Source organism: Chelonoidis abingdonii, chromosome 6 (genome assembly GCF_003597395.2).
Source record: "Chelonoidis abingdonii isolate Lonesome George chromosome 6, CheloAbing_2.0, whole genome shotgun sequence".
In the NCBI taxonomy this organism is placed as follows: domain Eukaryota; kingdom Metazoa; phylum Chordata; order Testudines; family Testudinidae; genus Chelonoidis; species Chelonoidis abingdonii.
The window spans coordinates 62334654-62356821 of NC_133774.1; the positions used below are offsets into that span (position 1 = coordinate 62334654).

Here is a 22168-nt window from a genome sequence, read left to right on the forward strand (position 1 = left end):
CTCCAAGAGGGCAGTGAACTCTTGGCGGGAACCTTGATGGAGAAGCTCCATAAATTTATTCACCGTTATCCAGGTGTTATGATTATAGGGGCTAAGCAGGGCTTATTGATTTGCCACGCAGGGCTATAAGAATACAGAATATTGCAGAATACACCTGAGGCTGCAGAGGCTGAACAGGACTGTCCCTTCAGTTGCTGCTCCAGGCTGCTATGGTATCAGGCAGAATAACTAAGAGCAGGGAGATTGTTCTTCCTATGCTCCCCTTACTGTGAATCAAGCAGCAAGAAGTAAGTAGCCTGACTTAGAATGCAAATGGGTGAGAAGGAGAAGGGGAGGTGGGACAGTAACTGGATGAGGATGTGGCGTAGGAGTGGGGGGAGTGGGACGTAGTGAGAGACAGAAGCTGGGAGGGTGGCAGCATATGGGGAGGGATACAAAGGCAGGCAGGGCTGGATATCAGCAGAGCTGTGCAAATCCTGGTGGGTATATTGATGCAGCTGAGGAGGGGAAGGATAGGAGGCAAAGGGCAGGAGCCTGGAAGTGGGGAAGGATAGGAAGAGAGGAGGATACAGACAGGCTTGGGGAAGGACAGGGAGCAGAAGAGCATAAAACCATTAGAGCTGTGCTCATGGTTACAGCACTGCTTGTACATCTGTCCCCTTTCTGCTCTCTGGATGTGCCCCCTTAGGTGTCAGGCCTCCCCTTACCTGTTAGGGGTTGAATTTTGCAAATCTCCCACTCTTAGTCCAGGATCTGGGTCTAGTGCCCTATCTATGCCCAGTGCTTGTTATGGTGCCGATCCAACTGGACACCTGCATCTCTTTCCTTGGGGAGTCTATGACTAGCACCATACAGTGACAAACATCCTTCTTAAAACAAGCAGGTTCATTTTGCAAGTGGAACCAAACATTAGAGAAAATGATTTTACAATTTACCAGCATTACTATACCAGTACAAATCCTTGTGTAGACACTCATTCATAGTCAGTGTGTCCCTTTTTTTGGTTTAGATTATATCAGTATAGTAAAGCTAGTAAATTCCCATGGATCGACTTTCCTCTTGAGCTACAGGAAAAGAAATGATCCTGCTTACATTCTTTTAGCAAGCCCAGGAGCCCTTGGGGCCCAGCCTGGACTCAGTTTGCTTTTCAAAGAATGCATGTCCCAGTCTGCCTCACCCTGGTTCTCAAAGTCCATCTTCCCTGTATGAGTCCAAGCCTAATCTCCTCATAAAGGAACCTCATCCTCACTCCATAACTCCTCATAATCTTCTTCCACTTAATATCTCTGCTCTCATTTCCCCCACTCGCTGTCGTGTTCCTGACCAGTTTTACTCCCCTTAGCTTAATGCAGTGAAGTAATTTTGACCCCATCTCCCTAAAAAAAGTTGGTAGAGAAAGGCACAAAAGAAGCTGGCTCTACAAACTTAATGAATAACTACTGTTGCAGATTTGTGAACCAAAATATAATCTAGTTCACTATTTTTTGTCTTACAACTTTAGTGGCTCTTTAGCTTTCACAGTATAACTATGTATATGATTTGGAATATCTTGAAGGCCAAATCCTGAGAGTTGCTGAGTAGATGAAAACAATGGGAGATGTAGGTGCATCTTAGAGAACTGATGCAAAGATTAGTAGCATCATTCAATTAAAAAAAAAGAAAAAGAAAACTGAGATATAAATGTTTTATATACAAAATCCCACCTCTTCAGTTTAGAGATCCCTGACAAGTATACCATTGTGCTTTCAGAGTAATAATGCAACAGTACAGTTCTCATTCTGCTTTTATTCATGTGTGTGCTAACAGAACCTCTGTAGCTTACTTACTGTGAAAAAGATTATGTAAACAAACCATAACAGACGGTGTCAAAAATTGAAAATTAAATAACTAATTTTCTAATGTTTTTAACCTTATGTTTTCATGACATTCATTTTAGCAAGAAGTGAAGTCAAAGAAATATGTAGAATACACACATACAATTTTAATGATATTCAGAGAAAAAATATGAAAACGGAAACTTCTCCCAACAAATATAAACAATATGTAGTGTAATGAATATACAAGACAAGGTGTTCCAGTCACAGCTTGCAACAATTTTGGAAGGTAGTGAAGTCTCTCAGATACTGATGAAAATACACAAACACGCAGGGCCGGTGCAAGGATATTTCGTGCCCTAGGCGAAACTTCTACCTTGCGCCCTCCCCCCCCTGCACTAAGGTGCTCCCCCTCCCCCCTGAGGCACCCCCCCACCACACCTCTGCTCCGTCTCCACCCTGAGCACGCTGTCGCTGCTTCACTTCTTCCGCCTCCCAGGCTTGCGGCACCTAAGCTGATTGGCGTCGCAAGCCTGGGAGGTGGGAGAAGTGAAGCAGCTCACCCCTGCCCCGCCTCCTCCCGGAGCACACCATCACTGCTTCACTTCTCCTGCCTACCAGGCTTGCAGCGCCAATCAGCTTAGGCGCCGCAAGCCTGGGAGGTGGGAGAAGTGAAGCAGACACGGCGTGCTCGGGGAGGAGGCGAGGTAGCGGTGAGCTGGGGCGGGGAGTTCCCCTGCTTGCTCAGGTGGCCCTCCCTGCACTCCCCGGCCCCAGCTCCCTCTGCCTAAATGCTGGCGGCGACCAGGATGCTTGAAGATCTGGCCGCTGCGGTCACTGCCGAAGAAAATGGTGTCCCCCAAATCCTAGTGCCCTAGGCGACTGCCTAGGTCGCCTAAATGGTTGCACCGGCCCTGCAAACACACTCTTACTATTAACTAGATAGATAGATACAGATAATCAAGAGTAATCCCCTAGCATAAAATGTGAGCAAAAATTAATGTCATTTTGAAGATAAACAGGCATTTTCCCACTAATAAATAATGTTATAAGTCCTGCTGTATTGGATTGCAAATAACTTCAGCTGAATAAAATTGCATGACATGGGATTTACTTATTCTGTATGTTCACAGAAATAACTTGTTCTCTGACAGCACTCATTCTTGGCAATTTATGGCAGCTGTCAGCTGCCAATTTGTTCCAATTACTGATATGCATAAAGGTATAAAAATCATAAAGATTTATTAGATGATTATTGTGAAGGTGACAGAGTCAGGATCGCCTTCAAAAATGCAGGTGATAAGAAAGCTAAATAATTACATGGAGATTAAAATCATTTCACCTTAATTTGATTTTTTAATCTTAATAGTAGCTGCTTAATATTAGCTGCCTAAACTTTCTACGGTATATGGTTTTTAATCAAACTAGTCTATTTTCTGACTCAACAAGGAAATAGAAAACATTTACTCCCAGTTATGGTAAATCTGTGACTATTTAATTTATTCGCCAACTGCATGATCTGGACATTCAAATTATGTTTATCAGCAAAAACAAACAATGAGTAGTCCTTGTGGCACCTTAGAGATTAACAAATTTATTTGTGCATAAGCTTTCATGGGCTAGAACCCACTTCACCAGATGCATGGAGTGGAAAATACAGGAACAGGTATAAATATACGAAAGAATGGGAGTTGCCTTACCAAGTGGGTGAGATCAGTCTAACAAGACAATTCAATTAACAGCAGAATACCAAGGGAGGAAAAATAAACTTTTGAAGTGGTAAGACAGTGGCCCATTTCAGACAGTTGACAAGAAGGTGAGAGTAACAGTAGGAGGAAATTTGCAAACTGGACACCATCAGATTAGGCCTGAATAAAGACTGGCAGTGGTTGGGTCATTACAAAACCTAAACCTAATTTCCCCAGTATTAATTTCCCCTACTGTCCCTTTGTGAAGGGTTTCTGGTCCAATTTTGTTTTACCAGGCAGAAAATGACAATGATGTGGGGGTTCATTGATTAAATCGGAGGGAAAAAATTTAGAATAAAGCTTTGGGGGCATGGGGAATCTTATGTGTGAACTGTGATAATTTGGGAATACGTCTGTACAATTTATAAATTCTACAGGAGATTATGTATATATAGAGAGAGAGAAAGAGAGAGAGAGAGATTTTACACACACACACACACACACACACACACACACACACACACACACACACACTCGAATATCTATATCTATAGATAGCCGAATAAAATCTGTATCTGGCATGTTACTCAGGTAACCAGGAGAGTCTGTAAACACAAACACACACACACACACTCTCTCTCTCTCTCTCTCTCCTGGTTAGCTGAGTAGCACGCCAGACAGAGATTTTATTTGGATAATCAAGAAGGCAGTGCACTGACATATCTGCCATTTCAATTATTGCAGGCACAAGGTACAGTGATATAAGCTAAACTGCTTCAACTTGTGCAGACAAGACTCTAGCACCACCAGGAGACAGCAGTCCTGGCAGGGCAGAGTAGACACCCGATCCCTGGCCAGGATTCATCAGCCTTGCGGCAGCACAGGAACCCTATGCAGATCCACTGTCAGTGCTCCGCTCGTTCACTCCTGGGACAGCAGGGCTGCCAAGGTCTAGCTGCGCTGCCACACAGGAGTCTTCAGCAGTAGAGTGACCTCCTCTGTAGCCCAGGGATCTCTGCTCGATTATCCAAATCTCATCCTTGTTGGATATTAGGAACAACTTTTTCACTAGGAGAGTGGTGAAGCACTGGAATGGGTTACCTAGGGAGGTGGTGGAATCTCTTTCCTTAGAGGTTTTTAAGGTCAGGCTTAACAAAGCCCTGGCTGGGATGATTTAGTTGGAGATTGGTCCTGCTTTGAGCAGGGGGTTGGACTAGATGACCTCCTGAGGTCCCTTCCAACCCTGATATTCTATGATTCTAGTCCCATGCTGGGTGACAAGGACAGGATACAAATAATGTTGAGGTCTGGAGAACAGGGTTTCCAAAAATCAAGAATATACTGTGTCGATGGAGACACACACAGAGAGAGAAAAATAAAACACCCCAAGCTCCACAGTCCATTTTGAGCATGTTTTTTGGTAGCCTTATCTGTTATCCTTTGCCTCCATGTTGGGCTGTAGTCCCACAATGTAGCGATACAGTGTTGACAACAGAGGATAGTTGACTAAGTACCCAGTCACTGGAAATCTATTCACTCTGGACAAAGGACTGGTCCCTTCTCAGAACAACTGGTTTAGCAGGAGGGAACTCGCCTTGTCAACAAAGTCACCTGGCAGAGGGCCTCTGACCCAGCAAGAGACTGAACAAAGTATTTGAAAGTTTTAAAAGAGGAGTTATTCTACTCAGGGGGCATTTTCTCCAGTATATGAGGAAGAAGAGACCCAGCAAGTAACAGTCAGTGAGAGGGAAGGGAGCCTGCTTGCCTCCCTGGACACACATGGTATCCGCAAGAACTCACAGGGGAAAGGTATGCTAATGAGGGACATTGTAAGATGCTTATTGTTTGTATGATCTGTACTTATTTGTGCTTTATATGAGTCAGTAGAAGAGCAGTAAGGGGCTAGACTCTGGAGAGTGTTTCTGCACATTAAATGCTTCACAACTGCTGTGTGTCTCAGGAAAGAGTTAAATTGTAAACCAGCAGCTTCACAACTTGAATGGGATTCCGTAGCAGGATGTGTAAGCAACTGGGGCATCATGGTGCGGGAGTCAGCATCAGTCCTGCGAGCTAAGTCCATTTCTATGAAGACATAGCAGACAGAGTCAGTGTTCAGGATATGTGCCAGAGACGCCTAGAGAGGAAACAGTGCGGGAAGCCTGCTGAGACACAGGGAAGCTTAAATACCTGGGGATCCACAGGATTGGATTCCCCTCTAAGCAGTCCAGTGGGTAGCTGGATAGGAGACACCAGCTGGATTTGTGACACTAACATACACTATTCTAAAGCCAAATATCTTTTCTGAGGTCCACAAAGCAACCCTTTTTTTTGTTGTTGCATATTCTGCATTTATTCCTCACAATTTCTGCTGACATTCATGAGTGCTCTGCAAGCAGAATGAATGCAAAATGTGCAACAGAGAACTGCTCTGTGGATCAAAGATGAGACTTGTTTCCTAAATAATGAATGAATACCTTTTTTCCTATTTCTCTCCTCTATTTGTTCTATTTTTTTTCCATTAGTGGAAACTCATTCATCATCATAAAACATGGTTTCTTCCTCACCAAACTTTAGTCAGATATGGCAATCATTCAAGATGGAGTCTTAGATTTGCATTATATACAAATTTACCTCTAGAAGAGACTTGCTAGTGCTTGAGAATTATTCAAGGTGGTAAGAGGTCCTTATTTATTTAAGATAAAAGGAAAGATGCCCAATCACCCAGCTAAGCAGGAAACTGTTTTCAATTTCCCTTCTAGATCCTAAGCATATCACCTCTTCTGATACTGGAAGCAGAAGATTTCATGTCACCCTTATTATTTATATTAACAAAGTGCCAAGGAGCCCCAGTCGTGGACCAGAACCCCTCTGTGCTGGATGTTGTATAAACAAAAAGACAGTATTCCTCTCCCAAAGAGTTTACAATCTAAGCATAAGACAAGAGATGACAGCTGGATAAAGACAAACAGGTGAGTACAAGGAAAAAATGATACAGCATTGATCGGTATGATAGGCAGGGGTATTAGTGTACCAGTGACCTAACAGTTGTCAAATTTTTTTGTGGACATCACAGCAAAGGAGAGTTTGAAGGAGGATTGTGAGGTAGCTCTGCAGATGTTAACAGGAAACTCCTCCCAAACATGAGTGGCAGCACGGCAGTAAGCACAAAGTACATGACCGAAAATTTGAGAAGTGGGTGGGAGGCATGGCAGGTACTCACATGGGACAGACTCATTCAGCTACTCTACCAAACTAAAGTTATTATTATATCCACTCACTGCAGATGAGACAGGGACAAAACGTACACATATATTAATCCCAGATAAAGGGTATCGTATAAAATACAATTCCAATGAATACATATTTTACAAAGTGATTGCCATTAAGCCTCTTATACACCAAAAAATTTAAATCTATTCTGATTCTTCACATTCTATAAAAGGCTGTCTCCAGGAGAAGGTAAAATGTAATATTATGATCAGGGGCGGCTCTAGGCCCCAGCACACCAAGCGCGTGCTTGGGGCGGCATCCCGCGGGGGGTGCTCTGCCGGTCGATGGGAGGGCAGCAGGCAGGCAGCCTTCGGCGGCATGCCTGCGGAGAGTCCGCTGGTCCCGCGGTTCCACCAAAGCTGCGGGACCAGCGGACCCTCCGGAGGCACGCCTGCGGGAGGTCCACCGGATCCGCGGGAATGGTGACCGGCAGAGTGCCACCCGCAGCATGTCGTCATGCTTGGGGCGGCAAAATGTCTAGAGTCGCCCCTGATTATGACCAGTCTGCCCCATCATCTAGTACGGTAAACAAAGGTGCTACTTTAAACACAAGCATAGAGGGGGAAAGATTAACACATTGACATGGAAAATATATGGCTTAGTTCATAGAAATTCCATTCATAAATATGTACTTTCAACAAAGACTAATTCTACTGATTACAAAGCATCGATGTACTAGTCATAGCATCTACAAGTTTTTAATATGCTACTCTGACAGATAACTACCCAGAAGAAATAGGATTAATACAATTTACCAGAATGTGCTGTAACTTCATATGATGTAACTGAATATTTAAACTTCTCAATAAGGCTAAGTTTTTACAGTAGCTGCACACATTTAATAGTTTTGAGACTTTTTTTCTATTACGAGCTGATACAAATGGGCTGTATTTACCATGACCTACCACAGTAAAACAGTTTGAGCTTGGTGATTCAGATTTATATCATTTCCCGAACTCTGAGAAAGATCCCAAATACTGAGTCCCTTGAGAATTAATTACATCAGTGATCATATTTTATTGCAAAAAAGGTTGTGTGCAGTGCTTTAAGATTTTCATTTCACCCACACAGTAGATTAAAAATGAGGATGTGTTTTAGTCTTACAAGCAATTTGTAATTCATGATATTTCTTTCACCTCTAATCCCAACCCTGAAACATTGCCACATGGAACCTCCTGCATCTTGATTATACTTCTAAATACAATATGTCCACGTTTGAAAATCTACGTCTATGAATAGGTAAAATCTGCCACCTACTGGTCAAGCAAATAATTATTTTGTCAGCATTACAGCAAGGACTGTCATAAATGCAGGAAAATGTACTTATACTTTGTAAAAGCTCAGTATTTTCTTTACAAGGACAAATGGTTATAAGGAATAGTTTTAACGACAAGACTCATTGTAATCATATGCTCTTATCTCCAGAGTACTAGTAGGTTGTAACTGCACACACCTGCCAATAAAATCATCCCTTTTGCCAGCATCTTTGTCCCACACAGTAATATCAATAATTCCACCACGCTCTTCATAGAGATGAAAGTCAAACTGCTCCCTCCACTGAGGATTTAAAGTTTTTGGCACAATCTGAAAGGAGAGTAAAGAAAGTCATTATTGCACTGTGCAGCCATGTTCTTCATGAACAGTGAAATTAATCTTTAGATGTTGCCCAGAAAGTCTAATTCACATAATTATTGTTTTAGTGGTGATTTTTTTTAAAGGAAAAAATATAAGGCTACCAAACAACCTCATGCCCCTGTTGGACATAGTACCAACCTCCAGAATCTCTCAGTTCATCACCACTGAAAGTCTGTAAAACAATGAATTTGCCCTGAGAACTGAACCATTTTTCTCTAGAATAATGATTCCTCAACTTGAGTGACAGGAAAGTGACAAAGTTGTCTTTTAAAGCAAAACCAAAAAGGCTACCTGAAAATGACAAATAAACTGAAATTGAAAGCATTTAACCAGCAACTGCAGTTAACCAGCTTTGCATGATCTCCTCCTCTTTTTCTTGCCATTATAATGTTTGAGGTTGTAGGGGTAGGGAAAATGAATTCACCAAGCTAATTTGTTGTTTATTTTTAATTACAGGAGCAGATGTAATTGAATTCAGGTTGAAGCAGACAGCTTCAATAGTGATTTTTAATCTAGTTATCTCCAAGAAGAGGTTATTGTGCAGTAACTGCTGTTCTTCAAGATGTGTGTCCTTGTGGGTGTTCAACTTCAAGTATGCCTGCACCCCATGCACCTTTGAGCAGAGATTTTAATTAGCTGTGCCTGTTCAGCCCACACATGGGCTCCAGACCATCCTTATGCCTCGCACTAAGGATACATAAAGCAGCACAGGCAAACTGCCCTCACTTCCTTCTCCACCATGAATTTCCTTGAGACAACTCTGAAGCACAGGCAAGGAGGGCAGACAGTGGAGCATCCATAGGGATACACATCTTGAAAATCCAGTTACTGCATAAGATGAGTAAACTCTTCTTCTTCAAGTAGTGTTCCTTTGAGAGCTCCACTTTAGATGACTCCCAAGCAGTATCACTGGAAGATGGAGGGAGTTTCAAAGTCGAGTCCAACACTAAAGATAGTACTGTATTACCAAGCAAAGCATGTGGTCTGGCATCGTGAACCATGGCATAGAGTTTGGAGAAAGCATATATTGAAGACCAGATGGCCTCTCTCAAGAGTGCCATAGAAGCAGACTGGAATCTTGTACATCCTACAGGAAGTTGAATGTTGGCAGCCTCACCCAGAGATCCACTTTGAGAGTCTCTGATTGGAAACGTTGGATTTGTCTGTAAATTAAACAAAACATGGAGTCTTTCTAAAAGTCTTGGTTCTGTCCAGATAGATGGCTAATGCCCTTCTGACATTCAGAGCATGGAGGATGACTTCCTCTGTGGCCTGGTGTGGTTTTGGAAAAAAGACTGGAAGATCACAACCTGGTTGATACGGAATTCAGAAGATACCTGTGATAGAAACTTCAGGAAGTGGTTGTAACACAATTTTCTCCCTGAAGAATACTGAAAAAGAGATGGTCTTCCATTAAACCACCCATTTCTCCAACTCATCGGGCAGGGCTTATGGCCATGAAAGAAAAGCCATTTTCATGGACAGGTGAAGAAGGAAACAAGTTGTCGTAGGCTCAAAGCGAGTTTTCATGAGACAATTAAGGACCAAATTTAAATCCCATACAGCAGTGTACTCTCTAATCTGTGAGGAAAGTTTCATCAACTCCTTGATTAATCTTGCTGTTGTGGGGTGAGCAAACACTGAGAATCCCTCCACAAAGGAATAAAATGCAGCTGCAGAGTGAACCTTGATGGAAATCGTGTACAGACTTGACTTTATCAGTTCCAACAGATAGTCAAGAACAGTGGAGAATGAAGGAGGAACAGGTGAAAACTCATCAGGTACACAAGTGGTGAAATCTTTTCCATTTCTGAAGGTAAGTGTTTCATATAGATATCTTCCTGCTGTTTTAACAATACCTGTTGTACTTCTGCAGAACAGAAAGCCTGAGACCCTGAAAACCATTAAGTAAACAAGCTCTAAGGTGAAGAATTCCCAGGTTCAGATGAAAAGGTGACGAGAGTCCTAAGAAAACAGGTGAGAAATTGATGGACATTTCGATGCCAGACAAGAAGTGAGATGATTCATATAAAGGTACTGGCTTTGTTGTTTGACCTCATTCAACTCTCTCAAGACAAATGGTGTTATAGGATATACACAGAGAAGGATTTTCATCCAAGCAATAAGGAAGGCATCCCCCAGGGACTGAGGACCTATTCCTCTTGTGGAACAAAATCTTATGCACTTCCTGTTGGTAGTGTTGCGAAAGAGGTCCACTTCTGTGAACCACCAGGTCAGAAAAATGCATCTGAGAACCCAAAAGTCCAGTTCCCACTCCCAATCTTGGGAGCAATACCTGTTGAGATTGTTGGCCATGATCCTTTTTACTCGTAGGAGTCTGAGATGAAGATATGATTGGCTATTCACCAGTGCTATAGCTTGCTTTCTTTGACACAAAGACGGGGGGATCTTGCCCCACTCCTTGACAAATGCTGTAGAACATTCAAACTACGTTATCTGCCACAGCCTTGACAGATGTGCCCCTGATTAATAGAAGGAAGTGGATACAGGTGTTTCTGACAGTTCTCAGATTGAGGAGGTTAATGGGAGAAGAGACTCCGGGAGTGTCAGCAGTTGGGGGGAATTTCTTGCCAATGTTTGGAAGATCATTCGAGTCTTGTTAAAGTCATAAACCTGTCCACAGGAAGGTAAGATCTGATTGTTACAGCATCCAGAGAAGTCCCTCTGAAGTGTATTTATTGCTCTGAGGTCAAAGTGGACTTTTCAATGTTGAGTTGAAATCCTAGCCCGAGGAATAAGGACAATATTGACTGTACTACAAAGAAAACCACCCTTGAGCAGCCAATCATTGGGGTAAGGGAAACAGATTGTCAGTTCATATCAATGAGCAGCTACCACCTTTGTGATCTTTGAGAATGCCCTTGGGGCAAAGGAGAGGCCAAAGGGAAGCATTTGATATTGGAAGTGATCCTGACTGATTAATCTCTTGCGAGAGGCATGAATAACAACATGAAAATATACATCCTGAAGGTCGAGGGTTGCAAACCAATCCCTGAAATCTAATGATTGAAATGTAGCTGCACAAGACACCATCTTGAAATTCTGTGATTTCACAAAGGCATACAGGAGCCTAAGATCTAATATTGGTCTCCATTTCCCATACTTCTTTTGGAACCAAAAGTAACTTGGAATAGAAGTGCTTCCCCTTGTGCTGGATTGGAACTGGTTCCATGGCCACTGTGAGTAGAAGAGAGATGACTTCTCGTCTCAACAACAGTTTGTGAGATGGGCCCCTGAAAAGGGTTGGAGATAAGATGGTTGGAGTAACCCATTGTTATAACCTCCAAAACCCATTTGTTGGAAATAATCTGTTCCCAGGCAGGTTGAAAATGGGAAAACTTATCTCCAAAGGGTTAGAAGTGGGTATTTTCAAAAAGAGGATATTCCCGTACCTTCAACCAGACCATTATCATGGCTGAGGAAGACAGTTGGGAAGTGATAACAGTTCCGTTAGGGTGCCTCTATTTTGATATCTTGACCTCTTTCTTGGTGGCTCTACAGAACCATAATATTTCAAAAACTAAACCATTTGGGATCTCTGTGTGGTTTGAAATCTACTATATTTTCTTTGAATGCAGGAATATATATTCCGAGAGACGTGAGTGTGCTCTGAGTCTGTTAAGGTATGTAAGGATTCATCCATGGACTCTGAAAAGAGCATGAGTCCATCAAAAGGCAGGCCCTTCCACAGTCTTGGACCTCCTTAGGAAAACCAGATAATTGTAATCGGGATACACAATGTATGACGGTGGAGGAGAGGGATTGAGCCACAGCCAGCTGCATCTAGGGAGGCTTGCAATGAGGTCTTTGCTAAGAACTGACCTTCTGTTATGATGGCTCTGAACGGTTCTCAGGTGTTCCTCAGCGAGAAGTTCAATAAAGCTGTTGAATTTACAATAACTGGTGCGGTTGTATTTTGCCAACAGAACTTGGTAATTTGTGATCCTGAATTGCAGAGTCCCTGCAGAGTAGCTGTTGTGACCAAATAGATAAAGTCACTTTTGGTCTTTGTTGTATTGTTCTGTGCATTGTTTTTGCATTGTTCTGTGTGCCACATTTGTTGATTAAATCATTTGTTTGTGGGTGGGAGAACAAAAACCTCAGAATTTTTGGCTGACATGTAATATTTTTGTCTGCCCATTTACAGATAGGCCATGCCATGACAGGGGTCTGCCAGATGGTTTTAGCAGGTCCCATAGGAGCCTTATTGACTGGCAATGCAATTTGGCCAGAGACAGTCAAATGTACAATGTCCAAAAGTTTATGTTCTGATTCTTGGATCTCCTCTAATGAAACTGGAGTGAGTCAGCAACATGTTTAATCAGTTCCTGGAACTGTTCAAAATCATCCACCAAAGAAGGTGGTCAAGGCATTACAGCTTCTTCTGGAGATGACAGAGATATTTGTATTGGGGTGGGGTTTCACCTCTAGGCTCTTGCTCCTTGAAAGTTTCCTCTTGAGGCTGAGGAGGAAGATATGGTACATGAGATTTTTCTATGCTCCCCATGGAGTAGCTAGGAGCTTTCAAAAACTGCTGGTGATAGAGAGCCCAATATGGCTAGTGAGGGAGACATAAGGTAGAGGAGCGGACATCCAGTGTTGATCACATTAATGAGAAGGGCCATAAGGTTATTGGTCCTTATGCACGTTCCTCTCATGGTGGGTGACCCAGGAAATGTTCTCTCCATGGTATATAGGAGACACCTCGACAGAGATCTGGGCATAACAAAAATCATTCTCAATGTAGTCCAACAGTAAGGCAGAACTAAAGATGAAGGTAGTTGTCTACCATGTGCAGCAGGTATTGGAGAAGTTAGAGTCACCAGAGAAAGATAAGATCTCAGTGACCCAGAAGATCTTGATACTGACAAGCTAAGTTCCCTCTAACCTGTACGGCCACACAGATGCCTATTAAGCCCCGCACAGGAGCTCAGGGCTGCGATGGGGAGAGGTGCCTCTCCTGGCTGGCCCCAACATGGTCCTGCCGTGGCAGGAAGAAGCACCTTTCCCTGCCGGCCCCAACACAGATCTGCCCTGGACTTGCGTGACCTGGGGAGAGGCACCCTTCCCCCAGCCCCAACCCAGCCCCGGGACAGACCTGCCAGCGCCAGGAGAGAGGTGCCTCTCCTCCCCTCCCCCTGAGCCTAGGTGCTGCTGTGGGGTATCCTCTCTCCCCGTCATAGGCCCTGGGCAGCCTGCACCCCAGACCTCTCATCCCCAGCCCCACCCCAGAGCCCGTACTACCAGTTGGAGCCCTCACCCTACTGCACCCTAACGCTCCGCCCCAGCCAAGCCCTGCTCCCAAACTCCGAACCCGTTGGCCCCACCCCCACCATGTGAATTATGTTATACATCACCTCCATATTGGTGCACATAACAGAATTCATTCCGTACATGCATGGGAAAAATTAGAGGGAACACTGCTGACAAGTGTTTGGTATCCATTAGCAATCGGGACTCCAGTTCTTTAGAAACAAAAAGACCCTTGGAGAATCTGAAATCTTGTGGTGCTGAATGTATCTGATCAGAGATTGAGGCTCCACAACAGCCATGGTCAATACTAATGTTGTCGATTGCTTCGCTGGTGTCTCAATCTGAGGGTGCTGATTCTTAGACACGCACCTCCAAAACAAACAGTGACAAAACCAAAGATTCTGATGTCTTCTGGTGCATCGGTGTAGCAGACTGGGATACCAGTTTGGCTACGAAGGTGGATGTTATTAGCCTTCTAGAGTCAGAATGCTTGGGGTCTGCAGATGGCACTGGTTTCTAAGAAGCTGATTTCTTGGGCTTTCTGCTCAGATCATGTTTCATTGGTACTGAAGCATGCTTGGTACCATGGTTGTCAGAAGAACTCAAAGCCTTGATGAGCTCCCGGTACCAGAACTGCTGGGAGCCTCAATAGAACCTATTCCAGGACCTGAGGTCTCTTGGAGTGACTGAGATTTCTTCAAAGAAGGATCTCTGGTGGGAGACTCAGAACTTCTCTTCCATGGAGCCTTGTCGGTACCTTCATCCTTATACTTGATACAGAGGCTGACAGGGCACTAAGTGCACTTGAAGGCTGGTGTAGAGGAAGGTCCTCCAAACCCAGGTCTGAAGCTGGTATCAGAGCTTCCTCTATCATAAAAAGCCAAAATTCAATTTCTCTGTTTCAGTTTCCAGACTTGCTATTAAAAGTAGTATAGATCTTACACTTGGATAGTATCTAGGTGTCCCCTAAACAGTGCAGGCATGGAGAACCACCTTTGCTAACCGAGGTGGACCCCAGCTGGAAAGGCAGTGCTTGAAGCCTGGGGAACTTGGCATAACAAGTGATAACGATCCCTGATAGATGCCCCTCAAAAAAAAAAAAAAAAAAAAAAGATGGAAGAGGTGTTATTTGGAAAAAAACCAACAGAAATAGAAGGGGGGCTTATTCAACTAATAATGACAAATAAATTACTAGACTAGACTAAACTATACTTTACTAAGTTATAATAAAGGTGAACTCCAGGAAAAAAATTGGGACCAGGTATAATAAAGGTTCAGTCTCAGGCCACCAGGCTGTTGAGAAGGAATTGAGGGTGGCCTGTCTGTGAAACTCACACATCCACTCTAGACATCGTCAGTCCAAGGTATGAGGATGTCTAAAGTGAATGTGTGAACTGAATGGGCTCTGTTACTGAAAATCTCAGATCAAAAGCACATGTGCACTGGGACCAGAGGGATGCTACTCAAAGAAGAAACATATATTCTATAAACCAAGCCCTCTCTAGAGTAAAAGCAGCAATCTGCTCCATCATAGCTTAATAGCAGCAGTAACTTCTATATTGAGCAGGAGTGGAAATTGGCCCAAAGTCTTCCTTATGGGGCAACTACTACCTTCAACAAAGGCCACAAATTCCACTGGATTTATCACTAGGAGTCGTACAGGCTCTCTTCCTCTTCGGACAGGAGACAGGCAAGCCCAGAAATCCAACCCAATAGGAGCAGCATTAAGAATTCACCCTTCTTCTGCACAGCTCTCCCCCTTCCCATCTCCAGAATACTGACTTTCTGAGATAAAATATCTAATCTCTTCAATAAGCCAAGACAACTCCTCTAAAGGAGAAGTAAGAAGTGGGACTGAGTGGACTTGTAGGCTCTAAAGTTATACATTGTTTTATTTTTGAGTGAAGTTATACAAAAATAATAATTCTATATTTGTACGTTCAACTGATGAAGAGACTGCACTACACTATTTGTATGAGGTGAATTGAAATACTATTTCTTTTGTTTATCTTTTTTACAAGGCAAATATTTGTAATAAAGATAATAAAGTGGACTGTATACTTTGTATTCTGTTGTAATTGAAATCATTATCTTTGAAAAGGTAGCAAACATCCAAAATTATTTATTTATTTATTTATAATGGTATTTTTATTATTTTGCAGTGCTATTAAAACGGCAATTAATAATGACTATTTTTTAATCGCTTGACAGCCCTAGTTTTAATCCTTCCCCAGAGCAGCCTGGAAATCTGACCAATTATGACAATGAAAAAGGAAAGGAAAAATAAATTAAAAACCCCAAAACTGTGCTATTACTTGCAGTCAGTGTCCTGTAAGGATAGAAGTCATAAGTGGGTGACCAGTTCCAGCAGTAAACCCAAACACACAAACCAGATTGGTTTGATCTGCAGGTGCTAAAGGCCCATGCAGATGGAAATCACTGTCACAGGGTACGTCTACACTACGGGATTATTCCGATTTTACATAAACCGGTTTTGTAAAACAGATTGTATAAAGTCGAGTGCACGCGGCCACACTAGGCACATTAATTCGGCGGTGTGCGTCCATGGTTCGAGGCTAGCGTCGATTTCCGGTGGATGCGGTGGTAGCTGATTCTGTAGCTATTCCACACAGATCCTGCAATCTTCTCCCGCCCCTTGGAATTCTGAGGTGAGATCCCAGTCCTGATGGGGCAAAAATCATGCCGTGGCGTGGGTTCTGGCTAAATGTCGTCATCTTCCTTCCTCCGGGGAAAACAAACGACAGCACTCAGTTTCGCGCCTTTTCTCCCTGGGGATTTTTTGGCCCCCCCCCCTTTGGGCCACTCCGGGAGGGACACCAGAGCACGGCAACCAATGGAGCCCGTTCAGCTTTTTTTTTTTTTTTTTAACTGTTCACCGTTTGTGTATTGGATGCCTGCTGACAGAGGCGATACTGCAGGCGCTACACAGCAGCATTCATTTGCTTTTGCGTGATAGCAGAGACGTTATCAGTCGTTCTGTACCATTCTGCTGCCATTGTAAATTGGCAGTAAGATGACGGTATTGTTGGTCCGTTACTGTCCTGTGCTAGTCATGGGTGCCCCTGGCTTGAGGTCGGCCGGGGGCGCAAAGGCAAAACTGGGAATGAATGGCACAACTCCAATCCTCATTATGGTTTCTAAAAAATAGAGTCAGTCCTGCTACAATATGGGGCAAGTACTAGGAACCAGTGTATCAGAGAGCACAGCGTGCTCCGTGTCAAATCCCGGCAGAAGATGGAGCTAATATGCCTTCACAGGCGGGTGCCCTGCAACAACCCCACCCATTGCTTCCCTCTCCCCAACCTTCCTGGGCTACCATGCAGTGTTCCCCCCACTTGTGTCATGAAGTTATGAAAAAATGCAGATAAGAAAACAGTTGACTTGTTAGTGAGATAAAACGGGGGGAGGCAGCTCCAGCTGCTTGTGACAGTCCACGGTAAGAACTTTAAGCAGTGCGGGGGGAGGAGCCATCGATCCCTCTGCTTGATGTCCAGGCAGTACAACTAGTTTCTACACAGGAAAGAGAGGGGATGAAGACAGTTCCAGCCTTCTGTCCCATTCTACTGGAAGACCGAGAGTCATTCCTATTTTTACCCAGAGCGCCCCCAGCAGCCTCACCTTCAGGCCAAGCCAGGAGCAACTATGCGTGATGGTGACAACGGACACAGTCATATTGCACCATCTGCCACCGGGGAGGGGAGGGAGCCGGATACTGCTCTTCACTGCTGCCAGCATATCGTAGTCTAGCCAGCAGTCATTCAGATAGACAGGGGCTCATGACAAGGACGGTAGCAGTCCTACTGCCACCATCTGCCACCAGGGAGGGGAGAGGAGTGGATACTGCCTCACTGCCGACACTCGCGTCTGCCAGCAGCATTCAGTAGATACAGGGTGCATTTAAAGAAGTCAGAAACGATTTCTTTCCTTTTCTCCCATGGGGGTGGAGGAGTAAATTGTCAAGCTATTACCCTAACCACGCCGGACAATGTGTTGAACCTACAGGCTTGGAGCTAGCCAAGAATGTAATTTTTGGGACTGCTGTGGATGTGGGATACTGGATCCTCGTACCCCTCCCTCCTCCATGAGCATCCATGATTTCTTTGGCTTTCGTTACGCTTGTCCGCAGCACTGTGTAGCCTGGAGATTTTTTTCAACGGCTTCGGCATTTCGTCTCTGTTAATGGAGCTTGATAGAACAGATTTGTCTCCCATACACCGATAGATCCGCGTATCTCCCATACGGTCGATGCTGGAGCTCTTTTTGGATTTTGGGGACTGCATTCGCCACCCATTGCGATCAAAGCTCCATGCTGGCAACAGGAATGAAATTCAAAAGTTCACGGGCTTTCCTGGTTTACCTGGCCACTGCATCTTGAGTTCAGATTGCTGTGGCCAGCTCACATGGCTACACTGTGTTGGATACGCCCGGTGGAGCGCCAATACCATCGATTTTGCGGCCACACTAACCCTAATCCGATATGGTAATACCGATTTTAGCGCTACTCCTCTCGTTGGGGAGGAGTACAGAAACCGATTTAAAGGGCCTCGTAGTGTGGACGGGTACAGCATTAAATCGGTTTAACGCTGCTAAAATTGGTTTAAACTTGTAGTGTAGACCAGTCCACAGGCATAAACCCCTGCATGAGGGCATGAGAGAGCCCGGCACTTGCTGAATCCCTAGATGAGAATATTGGTAGTAAATCTAAACTCCTGGGCATGTTACCACAATATTGCTGTATTTGGCATATTGAAAAATACCTAAGCAGTAATATAACAAAATTCCAGAAGTATTAAAATAGTTACTCAAGCAGAAGATCCCAAATGTTCAGTACGAACACAGTTAAAAGAAGTTACCTTACTCTTGTACTTCTGATGGCCCAGCCGGAACTTCACATAGGGATCACTCAATCCATTTGCATCCATGGGCTTCAGTTCACATCCCTCTATCAAAGTGATACTGACTATTCCTCTCCAGAGCTGAGATTTTCTGTGCATGTCTGACAGATGTAAACTCTGGGGCTGAAACTTCAGGTTAAAGAAAAAACAGATTTAGTTAAAATATGCAAAAACATTTCTTTTGTAATTTATTCTTCCGGCATTTATTGAAACATAGGCTGAAAAGTTTGTTTCCCTTATCTGTAGATTTTTGGGTTTTTTTACAAATCAAATACAGGGCCAAATACACATGTAAAATAACCTCTCTATCCCTACTCAAGATCCCCCTGTGGGAGAGGGATAGCTCAGTGGTTTGAGCATTGGCCTGCTAAACCCAGGGTTGTGAGCTCAATCCTTGAGAGGGCCATTTAGGGATCTGGGGCAAAATCAGTACTTGGTCCTGCTAGTGAAGGCAGGGGGCTGGACTCAATGACTTTTCAAGGTCCCTTCCAGTTCTAGGATATTGGTATATCTCCAATTACTTTTTTTTAATATGCATCTAAAGATCGCATTAGCTCTTTTGGCCACAGCATCGAATCGGGAACTTGTGTTCAACTGATTAGCCACCATTACCCACAAATCTTTTTCAGAGTCACTGCTTTCCAGGACATAATCTCCTCCCTTGGCCCACAGGAATAATCATGCGACAAATAAATATTTTAAGATCTGATGAAGAGGCATTATATGAACAAGTGAACCTGAAAAAGGAATGTCAAAATATTATGGGAGATGAAACCTTGATTAAAATAATGCAAAGCACTATGAGAAGCAGGAAGGGGGGGAGGGAAAGAGGGCTACAGAAGAGGAGGGAAATAAAGTTCAGAATGACTGTGTAAATGACAACAATCTGCAGTCACTAAAATTATTCTTATACCCACAAATAGTTGACTATTATGGAAAAACACCAAGGGAGGGCCAATCTTACAGAGGCACCATTTTAGAATCTCAGCAGTCATCCGTTCAGTTTTGCTGATGTCTGTGTAGGCCACTTCCTAATTTGACCACCAATATTTAAAAACAAAACAAAAAATTAAAAGCTTAATTGAACTTTTAAGTACAACTACTAGTTGATCTACTAGCCAGATGTGCCAAAAAGGGAATTTAGAGAACAGCGTCACTGGTTGTGGAAAAATCCTTGTATTCTTTTGAAAAGATATCTCCTGATTACAAAATGTTCTCTCAAATTTGTTCTATAAAAACAGATATCTTTTATTTTCTCTCAGAAATTCTGACACAGATGAAGAGTCCTTATTTGCAGTTGTTTGAGATGATTGGCTAGCCATAATTTAACCAGACATTTCAATATTCAGTAAAAGAAGCATGCCACGAAGTGTACATGCATCAAAGGAAATATTTCTATTGTCAGTGTTCCCTCCTATTTGTAATATTATATAATTCTGAAGACTTCTCTGCCATCTTAATGATAATTTCCATTCTCACTTACAAAGCACATCACCACACCAAATAGTTCTAGAATTAGAGTCGACAATAAAGGAGACTCATTATATAGTTTTTGTCTTCTACCCAGTACAATACCACAGTATAGTGTAAATGTCAGAGATAAATTAGTTGTGTTTGAATATTTCAGTTAGTGATGTAACTGCTCTTTTCACATGTGTTACAAACATTGCAGAAAGTTAGTATGTTTTCACCAAAGTTGGTCTGCTGACTAAGTTTACTGCACGTTCAATCTCTGCAAAGGAAAATGGAATTAAACCAACATATATTTGTGCATTTTGGTAATATCAATAGTTTTATTCTGTTCAAGAAGTCCACAACTGGACTAAAGTGATTATCGAAATCAAGTGGAAAATTGTACTTAAATCCATCGTAACAGAGACTGAACACTGAAAACGCTGACATTTACACAGAAATATTACTTACTTGTTTTGATAATTAACCAGATAGGCTCTCTTCTTCCACTCACATTTAACACAAATACAAGCCCTACTGAATCTCTGGTTGTCTTTTCAAATATTAGTGTGGTAGCCACTATTCTCAAGTGTTTTGCTCTGCTATTGATTCTTACCTTCTATCATCTCAGTAATTTTTCTGTAAACATAATTTATTGCTGACAAATTGACATCTAGATGTGGATATTTTATGAAAGTGAAAATTCTTACACTTTATAGATCAAAAGTACTTTTTAAAATTATATTTCTCCTCCCATTTCCAAATTATACTAAATTATTATTGCAACATATTAATCATTTTCTGAGTTAAGAAATATCACACAAATCAGTATTTTTGTTTACTGCCATAATCTTTATAATATAATGTGCTATTTCCCATTTTTTTCTCAGCTCATGAAGCCTCATGCAACACTGGATGCTGTGCCCTCAATGCTAATAAGGGAAACCATTTGATAATGCTGCCAACACTGGGGGGAAAAAAAAAAAAATCAGTGACTACACACTTAAACATCTTGAATCAGGCACAAAATCATTATATAACACAGATATCACTTTCAGCATTTCACTTTGTACAAACCCAGACTTGTTCTGGAAGTGCACACAACATTTAAAAAAAATCAGTGAGATGGGTAAAGCAAATGTTGCACTGCTACTGCAAATCCTTTTTATAAATTATACATGAAAATGTATATTTTAGACAACATACACAAGTCTAATCACTGAGTTCTGACAAAAACTGTGGCTGTAATGCAAGTTAAAATTAAGTACATAATTTAATGTTGTAAATGGAAAGGAAAGTAAATATTTAGGAACAACATTCTTAAATATTCATCCTTCTTTTGTCAATAAATGTCATAACTATTTTACAACAATTTGTAGGTCTAGTGAATCAAAAGTAATTTCCAAATATACACTGAAGGATACCAAAATATTTTTACTGGGATGCTGTTAATTAAAATAAAAACTTGCTATAATTCAGACTATTTCTAGCTGAAGCGATGGAGAATGGACTTCAGTCTTCTTTTGATTATACCAGCTTTGTATACTGTAGTACTAACATGGTAGATAACATTCTTAATGGAACACTACCAGAGCTCACAACAACTTTTCCTTGGCAACTGAAGGTGGAGGAGGGAAGGGGCTTTTTTTTCTGAACCCATAAAGTTTGCTACTTCAAACTACAGATTGGAACTAAAAAATTATACTGACTACAGACCTAATTAAGAGCAAAGACCTTATTTTAGAAGACAATTTCTTATCTTCACATTTCCCCCGAAATTTTACCAGTACACCATGACATGACAGAGAAGAGCGGATAATTGTTAAATGACTACTTTTTTCCATTATGTTTGACTAAAGGTGCAAGATAATCTGTTACTGCAGCTTTCCTTAAATTAAGGCACTTAGAGGGTTTTACTGATGTGTTTTAATGTGTCATTAATGTATCAAATTTAACTATGTCCTCCAGATTCAAGGACCAATCCTGCTTCAGTTGACGTCAATGGGAATTCTGCTCTTGATTTCAACGGGAGCAAGAGCAGGCGATTACTGAGCTGAAAATAATTTTCAGTTTAAATGAACAATATTCCCTTCCAGGGCCTTATTTTGGCAAGCTTTTG

The 22168-nt window shown here is 42.4% G+C and overlaps 1 protein-coding gene across 8 annotated transcripts in view; it reads right to left on the reverse strand.

The window, feature by feature from the left end:
* The window catches only part of MCTP1 (multiple C2 and transmembrane domain containing 1), a 505482-nt gene that overhangs the window by 254348 nt on the left and 228966 nt on the right, over positions 1-22168 (reverse strand). For all 8 annotated transcript variants that reach the window (XR_012656107.1, XR_012656106.1, XR_012656105.1 and 5 more), the window contains 2 exons: positions 18556-18726; positions 8226-8356 (listed from right to left, as the gene is read on the reverse strand). Coding sequence is in view for 5 of the 8 variants with exons in the window: in XM_075067094.1 (XP_074923195.1) it covers positions 8226-8356; positions 18556-18726 (302 nt within the window). In the remaining 3 variants the exon portion in view is untranslated. The remainder of the gene's footprint in view (positions 1-8225; positions 8357-18555; positions 18727-22168) is intronic.